The sequence below is a fragment of the Copadichromis virginalis genome, linkage group LG8 (genome assembly GCF_057382275.1).
Source record: "Copadichromis virginalis isolate Kocher_CV1m ecotype Utaka linkage group LG8, C_Virginalis_male_GT1.1, whole genome shotgun sequence".
NCBI lineage: Eukaryota > Metazoa > Chordata > Actinopteri > Cichliformes > Cichlidae > Copadichromis > Copadichromis virginalis.
Window position 1 is genome coordinate 327,501 of NC_140625.1, and position 12,173 is coordinate 339,673.

At 44.5% G+C, this 12,173-nt stretch overlaps 1 protein-coding gene across 2 annotated transcripts in view; it reads left to right on the forward strand.

The window, feature by feature from the left end:
- exoc6 (exocyst complex component 6) overlaps positions 1-6,120 on the forward strand; it is a 62,329-nt gene extending 56,209 nt beyond the window's left edge. For both annotated transcript variants that reach the window (XM_085465328.1, XM_085465329.1), the window contains 2 exons: positions 2,371-2,483; positions 5,762-6,120. In XM_085465328.1, the coding sequence (XP_085321454.1) occupies positions 2,371-2,483; positions 5,762-5,888 (240 nt within the window). In that variant the 3' untranslated portion in view covers positions 5,889-6,120. The remainder of the gene's footprint in view (positions 1-2,370; positions 2,484-5,761) is intronic.
- The last annotated feature ends 6,053 nt before the right edge of the window (positions 6,121-12,173 follow it).

The window sequence follows — 12,173 nt, forward strand, 5'->3', positions numbered from 1 at the left end:
TCTGCTGCAGGTTTTTTCTTGTTAAATGGAGTTTTTCCTTCCTACAGTTGCCAAGTGTTTGCTCACAGGGGGTTGAGTGATTTGGGGGGTTTCCTCTCTAAAATTGCAGGTCTTTACCATACAATATAAATTTCCTTGAGGCAGCAGCTGTTGTGATTTGCAATATATAAATTAAGTAGAACTGAATTGAAAATACTTGTCATGTTAAGGAAAAATACCCATTCTTATCATTTGACTTGAATTCAGTCTTTAGGTTTTAATCCACAGGCAAACTGTGTGCACACAGCTGTTCAAACCAGTGGTCAAAGTCAAGGAGTCGGGATCCTGTTCACAACAGACCTTAAAAACATAAAGTAGAGGTTTTGAGTCCTGTAATGGAGGGCTCAGATAGCAAACTGTGGCTTCTCAGAACTCGCTACTTGGTCCCAGGTGAGAATAATGGCATCGCTGCTAAGCCTCGCTCTGTAAGTTGGAGTCTGTCAGTCAGTAGAATAATGCTATTATCACTAAGCTGTTCTTGCACTGTTCTTTTTCAACATGACCGAAATACCCAGCTGTTTCACCCTATGACATTAGCATACACTGTGTCTGTGTGGGGCAGGGGAGTCATCTCCATCTGGTTAAACAGAGGTCATGGTGGGGTCATTTAAAATGTTCACACTTAACATCATGAAGAAGTCTTCTTACTCCTTTCTTCTCTCTCCTTAATCGACTGTATCTGTCAGAGTGGTGCAGCGACCCAGGAGGCGCAGTCCTCAATAGTAAAGGGTGGTGCTTGATGCTGTTTGGTTAAACTTGGAGAAAACTGCTCAGTGTAATCAAAAGGAAAAAACAAACGCAAAAGCAATAGAGAGAAGAGAAAAGGGGGAAATGGGGGAGAGATCTTTTGCCTAATTACACCAGAGAAAGAGCTGCAAGTTGCTAGAATGCAGTTATAGAGGTTTATATGACATTTTCTAGTCTTCACCGCAGGTCACAACACAATTAGTAACGCTCGTCATGACTTACAGGTCTAATATGTTGGACTGTAACATGCAGACTGTGCGAGTCAGGGAAGGAGCCTCTATAGAAACACGACAGTCGTGTAGCCAAAAACATTAGCCAGCTAGAAACGGTTAAATCCTACTGCATGTTTCCTTTCACAGAAAAAACATGTTGGTCTCTGACTTTTAGTAACACTTCTGATGTACGTCAGCCAACAACAAAAGGCTGTGCTGTACCACTGGACCTGTTGTCAGCACATTAGATTCAAGACTTGAATATAAATCTATCTAAAACGCAAGTTGCATTAAATTTTCATTGCAAGAAAATCAGTAAACAGTTGGTGTTGTGTCTCAGACTATGACAACAGTGTAATCTGCAATAACCAACACTTATTGGCACAAGTTGTCTAGCAGTGTAAAATAGTAACATACTTTTGATTTATACCTTTTACTATCTGTAATTATGTAGCACTAGCTTCATGATTTAATGTTGGCTGGTAAAATGAGTTTCTGCACTCAGCTAAAATGAACTGTAAGAGAAACGCCTCTCTGAATTACGTAATTATTATATATATATATTATTGGAAAATTTAACACATTTTCAGGTGAGAATGTAGCCGTGTAAACTTCAAATATCTGAGCCGGCGAGAACAGCGAACCCCCAGCACATCGTTCTCAAACCCCCGCAGTCTTTGGCTACTCGGGTTAAACATGATATATAAGTCACTTAAATAACTTAAACATGTTGTTGTTTGGCCTTTTTCAGTGTTTTTTTGGTTCGTGAGTAAATCGGTTTGGCTGAGATTAAAGTTATTAGATTAGATTAAATAAAACGTTATTAATCCCTCGGGCGGGCTCCTCCGGGGTTTTCACACAGCTGAATAAACGTCAAACAGAAAACTGATTAAACAAAGTGTGAGACGGTCGAGAGTTTATGCCAGCGTCTGGTTATATTTTAGACAGCGAGGAGCAGGCGGCAGAGTGTCACTCCCCCGAGAGAGCTCGTGACGTAATTCTGAAGGCTAGACCATCACAGTCGCTCACTTCTGGCCTATCCGGCTTTCAGAGGACCCGCCCACTTAGACTGCAAAGGCCGGGTCCTCAGGTGGATGCAGCCTCTGAATTTGGACACCCCCGCTGTTTCCGGCCAGCCAATAATAACAGTGTCATTTAACTTATTTTATCTGATAAATCAACATTGTAAAATTCAAGTTTTTTGTATATATATATGTATATGTACCCCCCCCTCCAGAAGCCCTTTTGAATGTCTCCCTAATTCTGAGGTCTCAAGGTTGGCAAGTGTGGCATCTGTTGCTGTTGAAATTCTCCCTCGTCCATCTTCACGTGCACTCTGAGGATACACTGAATACCTTTCTGTGTCTTGTAGCTCCTGGACCTCTTCATGGTGTGGGACTGGTCAACGTACTTGGCAGACTATGGCCAGCCAACATCCAAATACCTGAGAGTAAATCCAGCCACTGCCCTGGCTCTGCTGGAAAAGTAAGTACATGGGCTGAGTACATCCTGCCGAGTGTTAAGGTGTTCCACCCAGTAGAAGACGTAACAGTGAAAATTCATATTTGAGCCCCCCCATAAGGGTGACACTTTCTGCAGCCAGCTTTAATCTAGACTCCTGTTTCGTCTGGAGCACAATTCCCATATTTCAGGGTTAAAGGTTAAAGCACATTCACCTAGCTTTCACTCTGTGGGTCACCCTGCAGGATGTATATAGGACGCTTCAGAGGGGATGCTGATTGCTGAAGATGCCAGCCAATAACCTGTGATGGGTTCAAAAAATCTAAATACATTTTGTCTCGTTCTATGTCTGTTACATGTTATTATATGTATGCTTTATAACTGAGAGTGTGTTCAATGTTAAAGAAAGGCTATTCAAGTCATTTATTTTGAAATTTTTCATGAGGAGTGCACTAATGTTTGGTACGATTGTTTTATGGTCATTTATGACTTTGAGATTTTAGCCATAAATAACTCTTGAACCTAACATAGGATTGGCTCGCTTTCCCAGCCTTGCCTGTGTTTTGCTTCTTACTCTTAATGTTCTTTGTTTCTTTTTCTGCTGCTGCTGCTCAGAGTCTACAGGGGGTACGTGCAGCTTCCTCACGGCTTCATTCTCTGTGTGTTTCAGATCATAGCAACCCCTGTGTGCGCGCGTGTGTCTGTGTGCGCGCGTGTGTCTGTGTGCGCGCGTGTGTCTGTGTGTGCGCGTGTGTGTCTGTGTGTGCGCGTGTGTCTGTGTGTCTGTGTCTGTGTGCGCGCGTGTGTCTGTGTGTGCGCGTGTGTCTGTGTGTGCGCGTGTGTCTGTGTGTCTGTGTCTGTGTGCGCGCGTGTGTCTGTGTGTGCGCGCGTGTGTGTGTGCGCGCGTGTGTCTGTGTGTGCGCGTGTGTCTGTGTGCGCGCGTGTGTCTGTGTGTGTCTGTGTGTCTGTGTGTGCGCGTGTGTCTGTGTGTCTGTGTCTGTGTGCGCGCGTGTGTCTGTGTGCGCGCGTGTGTCTGTGTGTGCGTGTGTGTCTGTGTCTGTGTGCGCGCGTGTGTCTGTGTGCGCGCGTGTGTCTGTGTGCGCGCGTGTGTCTGTGTGTGCGCGTGTGTCTGTGTGTCTGTGTCTGTGTGCGCGCGTGTGTCTGTGTGTGCGCGCGTGTGTCTGTGTGCGCGCGTGTGTCTGTGTGCGCGCGTGTGTCTGTGTGCGCGCGTGTGTCTGTGTCTGTGTGCGCGCGTGTGTCTGTGTGTGCGCGCGTGTGTGTGTCTGTGTGTGCGTGAGTGTGTGTGTGTGTCTGTGTGTGTGTGTGTGTGTGTGTGTCTGTGTGTGTGTGTGTCTGTGTGCGTGTGTGTGTGTGTGTCTGTGTGTGTGTGTGAGTGTGTGTGTGTGTGTCTGTGTGTGTGTGTGTGTGTCTGTGTGTGTGTCTGTGTGTGTGTGTCTGTGTGTGTGTGTGTGTGTCTGTGTGTGTGTGTGTGTGTCTGTGTGTGTGTCTGTGTGTGTGTCTGTGTGTGTGTGTCTGTGTGAGTGTGTGTGTGTGTGTCTGTGTGTGTGCGTGTGTCTGTGTGTGTGTGTCTGTGTGTGTGAGTGTGTGTGTGTGTGTCTGTGTGAGTGTCTGCGTGTCTGTGTGTTAGTGTGTGTCTGTGTGTGAGTGTCTGTGTGTGTGTGTGTGTGCGTGTGTGTCTGTGTGAGTGTCTGTGTGTCTGTGTGAGTGTCTGTGTGTCTGTGTGTGTTAGTGTGTGTCTGTGTGTGAGTGTCTGTGTGTGTGTGTGTGTGCGTGTGTGTCTGTGTGAGTGTCTGTGTGTCTGTGTGAGTGTCTGTGTGTCTGTGTGTGTTAGTGTGTGTCTGTGTGTGAGTGTCTGTGTGTGTGTGTGTGTGCGTGTGTGTCTGTGTGAGTGTCTGTGTGTGTGTGTCTGTGTGTGTGAGTGTGTGTGTGTGTGTCTGTGTGAGTGTCTGCGTGTCTGTGTGTTAGTGTGTGTCTGTGTGTGAGTGTCTGTGTGTGTGTGTGTGTGCGTGTGTGTCTGTGTGAGTGTCTGTGTGTCTGTGTGAGTGTCTGTGTGTCTGTGTGTGTTAGTGTGTGTCTGTGTGTGAGTGTCTGTGTGTGTGTGTGTGTGCGTGTGTGTCTGTGTGAGTGTGTGTGTGTGTGTCTGTGTGAGTGTCTGTGTGTCTGTGTGTGTGAGTGTCTGTGTGTGTGTCTGTGTGTGTGTGTGTGTCTGTGTGTGTGTGTGTGTGTGTGCGCGTCCATTCTTCAGCACATTCTCACCTGTGTTTTCGTCGTTTGACACAGAAAGCTGTAAATGTTCTTTGTTGAATCTTCACATCATGTCACTTGTGAGATTTCACTGTTTATCTGAAGAACGTTTCTTAGTATCGTTTTATTACATTGTAACCATGAGCTACACTAACTGAACAGTGGCAATAATAATAATAATAATAATAATAATAATAATAATAATAATAATAATAATAATAATAGGAAAGATTTTGTGGTGAGTTTACTCATCATGGACATGATTAATCTTGATCATCATTAATCTTGAGCTGTTATGTTTTCAGCGTGCAGTGATTGTACAGCACACAGATTATATGATGATAAAGAACAGAACTGAGTTTATTGTGGATTTTCTCTGATCCTAGTAAAACTACAGACCCTGCTCCCTCCCTGTGCAGTGGGGCAAGTCATAGATTTTGAGCAAAGACAGGAAGCAGGAGTGTGTTTAACAGAAGCTGAGCTACATACTCTGGAGCTTTTAGTTCTACGTATGTAAATATCAGACTTTTAAAGCAAATTCAAAGTCAAATAAAAAATACATTCAAGTCAGAATCAGAGGCTGTCAAATCATGGTGAGACGGAGGAGAAACAATGCTGTTATTAAGGTCCAATAACACATTTATTTTAATGCATCGTATTTAAAGGTGGAATTCTTTAGAAGAAATCCTTTACGAGCAGGCAAACCTTTGGACAGTCGTTCTGCTTTTTAACAGGACATGTCGTAGTTAGTTCTGGTCCATTGTTCCCTCACCCACAGTCCTCTGTTCAAATACCATCACACAGTCAAGCATCTTCAATTCCCATTAAAGTTTTGTTGATGTGCTTTGATCCAAGTTCAGCTGTTTACTCCACACCAGACTCAAACGAGCTGAAATACAAATGTTCCAGAGCTAACGTAGCTCAACTGAGCCGTCTGCAGACAAAACCGTCTTTGTCTCCACTACATGAGGAAGTGTTTTTGTTCTTTCTCACTGAATCATTTGTTAGTGATCCTCTCCATGTGTCTCTGTGTGCAGGATGAAGGACACCAGTAAGAAGAACAACATCTTCTCCCAGTTCAGGAAGAATGACAGAGACAAACAGAAGCTGATAGAGACTGTAGTCAAGCAGCTGAGGAGTCTGGTCAATGGCATGTCCTCTTAAACCCACACACACACACACACACACACACACACACACACACACACAGAGACTAAAAGATGTAAACATGAATGGCATCACATGCACGCGTTGAACTGCCAACAGAAGGACTTTTTCACATATGTAAAAACAACACACCAAATGGCAAAGACACACTTGTGAACCACACGGGGAATTCGAGGGACAGATACACAGCTTACATGTACACACAAGTCACACACACACTTTACATGAAGGCAAAGCAATAGACAAACTGTTCAGAGTGTGCAGGACTCTGCAAACACACAAAGTCTCCTTAGCTGACTCAATACTCGACGATAAACGGCATACAGCAGTTCACTGACACAGGAACAAGCAGTAAAATGTTTGTAAAGTATTTTTAATGCAGACGATGAGACGAACTATGTTTTGTACTTTTGTGGGAGTGCAATGGTTGCTGCCGAGCGAGAGCGCTGGAAATGACAGGCACAACTATTGGGACGATGAGGTCAAAGGTCAGTAACACCAGTGAATGGCACCAATCACTATCTGATGCTTTGTCAGACACATTTATAAACCGACGCCCTGTGCAGTAAGATTATCTGCTGGTTAACCTAGTCAGTGTAAACCAGCTGTTTGGAGTGTGGTCGTTAACGAGTAAATATGTCAGCCCATGCTAACCTGCTGAAGTCCTCTTCTTTCTTTTTGTTGTTGTGCATTGAGATGAGCCTATTTTAGCTGAAAACAGATTTCCACAGACACTCAGTCTGAGCTTAGACTCATGCAGCCCCTTCTGTTTAAAATGTAAAGAAAAGCAGAACTAAAGACAGATCAGATATTTAAACTGAACAAATGTCCCATTTTAAGAATAATAGCACGTTTTGAATTTGATGGCACATCTTTAAAACGAAAAGACGGACGTTTCCCACTGTGTGAAGCTGTGCTGCTGGAACAGCTGCAGTGTGTGCTTTAGTGTTGTCCTGCTGAAATATGCAGGTCTCTCCTGAAAAATACTCTAAAACCTGTATACACCTTCCTGCATTGATGGCCAGATGTGCCAGCTGCTGATTCCATAGGCATTAATGCGCCTCCACACCATCAGCGATGAAGGCTGAGTGCTGGTAACAAAGCAGACTCTTCCTCCCGTCTTTAGTCCAAACATGTCGTTTTGGCTGACCTCAGAACAGTTTCCCACTTTGCCTCAGTCCATTTTAAATGAGCGTTGGTCCAGAGAGGACAGCAGAGTGTCTGCATCGTGTTCACATGTGTGATCTGTGGATGGCAGAGCGAGCTGTGTTCCAGCTGAAACTCAGACTCACACCTGGAGGTGACAGGCAGCCAGTGCTGAGCTTCAGTGCTGAGCTTCAGTGCTGAGCTTCAGTGCTGAGCTTCAGCGCTGAGCTTCAGCCAGCGCTGAGCTTCAGTGCTGAGCTTCAGCGCTGAGCTTCAGCGCTGAGCTTCAGCGCTGAGCTTCAGCGCTGAGCTTCAGTGCTGAGCTTCAGTGCTGAGCTTCAGCGCTGAGCTTCAGCGCTGAGCTTCAGTGCTGAGCTTCAGCGCTGAGCTTCAGCGCTGAGCTTCAGTGCTGAGCTTCAGTGCTGAGCTTCAGCGCTGAGCTTCAGTGCTGAGCTTCAGCGCTGAGCTTCAGCGCTGAGCTTCAGTGCTGAGCTTCAGCGCTGAGCTTCAGCGCTGAGCTTCAGTGCTGAGCTTCAGTGCTGAGCTTCAGCCTTGCACACACAGATTTCTCTGCATCTTTTGATGCTGTTATTACTCTGGATCAGACGTTCACAGTCTTTTGCAGCGCAGCACGTTATTCTGATCTGTTAATTGTACACGTAGTTTCTTGCAGATTGGTGATCCTCTTCACCTGGTCATGCTGCTGACCTGTTGCCAGGTAACCAAATCAGCTGTTCCTCTGTTGGATCTCTTACGTTTCAGCTTTTGTTGCCCTGTCTCACATTTTGCTGCTGCCATCAAATTTAAAATGAGCCACTAATGTTCTTGAAATAGTCAAATGTTGAAGTTTAAATATTTGATAAGTTTTCTGTGTTATATTGTGAATAAAGTACAAATGGTTGTATTCTGGTTTTATTTACATTTCAGACAATTGAAATGTGGGAATCCTACTGTGAACAGATCTGTAATAACGATGAAGATGATGCTTATCTTTTCGTGTGTTGCTTTGTGTTTCTGGTTAGATACTACGTCACAACAACAAAGGTGCAGCAGTTAGTGCTGTGTGCTCACAAAGAAAGGCTCACATCAGGCCCTGTGTGTGTGACGCTGGCATGTTCTCCCTGCTCATACTTTGTTAGAATGGAAAGACGACATGTTGGAGTCACAGTGAGAGTCTGAGGTTCAAGAGTCTGACTTTGTTAATGTCCACAATCCTTTCAGCACTGCTGCGCTGAGAAGTCCACATCACAGCTGGGCCGATGCCATCCACAGGTTTCACTTGGAACTGTAGACCTCGGGCCAAAGCAAGTTTGTGCTGATTTGAACTTCAGTTGGACTTTTCAGCTGAAATAGTCATTTATGTGAGGACACATTATGACCATCAGCTGTGCTGAACACACGGTCTGTGCTTTAGTCGTTACACCTGAGCAGTACTGCTAACGGTGTATCAACCACTTAAACATTCATAAATGAAAATCTTTTCAGCCTCGTTCCACTCATCTGCGTAAAACTGCAGCCACACTCAAAGTAAGTGCAGCGACGCGGTGACCAGAGACCAGAAGGGACTACCAATGAGAGTGCAGGTTACCACTGATTTAAGCCACATTAGCTAACCAGAGTGGGGAGTGTATGCAAGCGACCAGCCATCAGCATCACAGCGATACATGACGAGCAAACCCTCCCCAGTGTGGCTTACAGCTGCATGTGTGCCTGCCGTGTACGGCCTGGTTCACTACCTTACTGACTTTGACCAACTGCAGAGGGGTTTGGTTGGGCTTGTGTCATGTTAGGGTGAGCAGCTGCTTAATGAATGAATGAAGTTCATTAAAAATGTAGTAAACTTTCCTGTAGTGAAAACGTCTCCCTGCTTCGTGTTTCCAACCTTTCTGCGTATGAATGTGTCATGTGACCCCGACAAAGACCAGATGAAGTTCATCGTCCCAATACGTCACCTGTTGTTGCTGTAGCGCTGGTTCTGTGACAGGAGAGAGAAGTGTGGATGATGATGTCTTCAGAGACTGATGTTCATGAGAAAAGGGATGTTTTATTGAACTTGGTGTTTGCTGTTGTTTGCTTCTTCTGCCTGACAACCCTGAGACAGTGACTGAACATGGAGGAGCTCGGTGTGTGCTTGCATGAGAGGACAGCAGAGGGACAAGCCTGTCCATGGAGTCTCTGCATATTTACATGATTTGACCTGTCTTACATGGATACATATGTTGCACAACATAAGACAAAGCTTGATACCAAATAATTTGATTCGTTACCACAAAAACAAGATCGATGCTGGTCAGGTCTTTGCAGCTTGTTGCACTGGATTGTATTACATTGTGCAGGTGTAAACATCTGGATTTGTTAAGGCCCTAATAAGGGTTGATGAAGATTTTAGGCTGAATGTGTGTGACACTGTAAGAAACAGCCCTGTGTATGCACGTGATGCCACCATATAAGAGATTCACTACAGTCATAGCAAACTAACACCTGGTATTAATATGTGGCTTGTGTCTGCAATATGTTTAGCATAAATGCAACACACACGAGTCCGACTGTTAGTGGATCAGCTGGATCACCTCTGAAGGTGTAACTGTAACGTGATTGTGAAGCCAGTGTTTTAAAACTGGCCACAATAAGCGAGGGGCAGATCTAAGAAACAGAAGGACGCTAACGGTTTGTTAGCCAACATCATCCTCCCGCCTGCCTCTGAAGGACGCCATATTTAACAGAACGAACACTTACACTAGTGACTGAAACTAATCAGGAAAGTTGGCTGGGGGTTATTTTCCCATAGACTTCTATACAAGTATTTCATCTCCTGCTGACCACAGAGGTTCTTTTTAGACCTGGAGGCTACATCCAGCCTCCAACTTTTACAAACTGAGGCACTGCACTACAGTAAACCAACTATGCACGTGTCCTTCAGGCTGATTCCAAGCAACCTAAAAAGTATGATGCCAGTAACTACTACTCTGGTGTTTGCAGCTGACCGCGTGCACGTCCACAAGGGAGCAAGACTGCACGAGGTCAACGACGTGGCTCATTCAATACAAAATCCACTCGACCCCCTTAATATCACTTGATTATTCTTTATGATTTCTTTAGCATATTCTAAAACCTCAAAAGCTCAGCATGATTTTTTCCCATAACCAGCTTTGCACATTAGAGTATATAGAAATAATATGTTAGATTTAATGTGACGTTTAAAATTGACTGTTTATCATGTTGAAGACGAGCCTGGTACCTGAGCGTGGGTGAAAAGGACAAATTCATACAACCTTTTGGCCTGTTAACGACCTGCAGAGCAGCTCTAATATCCAGGTTGCTGGTGCTCTACACCTCAGACAGTGAAGCAGGCCTGCCTGTGTCACATCAGCACATGTTAATACCAGGTGGCGATGGAGGCTACGTTTCCTCAGCACGTGGAGCTGGTGTCGCTGAAATTATGCCCCGGCATTACTGGGCCTGTCCGTGGTGCTGAGGCTGGTCAGGTGGACTCTTCTCATACAACCCACCCAAAATATCTGATTCACGCTCACATGGAAACGAGCTCCATGGGGGTCGCAATGTTGATTTAAAGTGCACATATTTAATCGCTCGGTGGCCGTTGCATTCTCTTCTTTTTGTTCCTCAGGGTGAAATCAAGCTTTAGAATCACTTAACACACAAGCACAGCAATAATGAATCTGTTCCTTTACAGCATCACAGGCAGGTTGACATTTTGTAACAAGACCGTTTCTATTCTGTTTGTGTTTGGGCTCTATTTCCTCCTCTGCAGGTGTTTTTGCACTGTAAATGAGTTGTTTTCCTTTTATGATTTATTATTTGCCTTTTTTAATGGTTACTTGTAAATGCCAATGTATATATTGGATATTTTGTAAAGAAAATCTTACAGCAGCCTGTCTGCTTTAGAGAGAATGTGAGGTCGACGGTGTCATATGAACCTCCATCAACAGCTAAAGTAAATATGTAATTAATAAGAGTTTGCATTTGTTCCTTTCCTGTTAAATGCAGCTGAGTGCAATATGAGGACCTGAGTGATTGAAGTCGGTACCTTCTCTTCACACAACTGCATGATTAAAATGTAAAGAGCTGGCTCCTGCTCCACCATACATCCCATATGAACTGTGTAAATAAGGTCCCACACATTTCTCTCTGGGTTTCATCACACCAGTCACACCATTGCTTCTGCTGGTTTGAAAGTAACTACAGCACCTGTGTCACAATATAAATAAAACCCAACTTCCATACAAACACAGCCTGTACTGGTCATAGCTGATGGAAACTGGAAACACAATCATTACACTCTTCATTTTGAAGCTGGCCCCACTTTGATTTTCATAGGAACAAGGATGCTGTACGCCCTGAACTCTGCTGACTTCCTTGATGAAAAAGTTGATCCCACCTAAGGAAAGATTGGCTGGTGGAGAACTCGTTGCTTTTTTAACAGAGAAGCTGTTGTTCCATGTCCTGATGTCCTTGAAGGATTCAAGGTCTGACCCCGGATTTTAAAGACGGGGACCACAGTGATCGGGTCGGGGCAGCAGAATGGGGAGCGTGACTCTTGAGTTATTGGCACTGACTGCTGGGTTACCACATCTAAGATTAAGGCCTAATGAATGTAGGTGATTTCGATTTAGTTTTAGCACAGACGAGTTTGTTTTCTCTTGTCACTTGCAGACGTAAAGAGAGGGTACGTCTGAATATCCAAAGGCATCCTTGCTTTGTCATTGTTCTCAGTAAGAAACGCAGACTGAGATGTTGTTTCCCTGAATTTGTTGTTTTTATTTTGTGTGCTGTAATAAAAGGTTATCCAACACTAATGGCTTCCTGTTGTTGAACATACTGTTTGATGCAAAACTCGGCAGGCAGGTTATATTTAAGACCGATACGTCCAATTGTCCAATAAGACGTGCGCGTCTGACTGGTCAATATTCACGTTGCTGTGATGGATAAAAGTCAGACTGAGCCATGGTAACATTATGGTAATGTGCTGCTTTAAGAGTAGACAGAAGGTGGCTCTTTTTCTGAAAGAAAAAGCTAATATTTGATGTCTATTTACAAGAAAGACTGGAACCAGTGTGTTGGACAGGCACTGGAAGCTGCACAGGAAGAGGTGGAGCTGTTATTTGCGTCCAGATG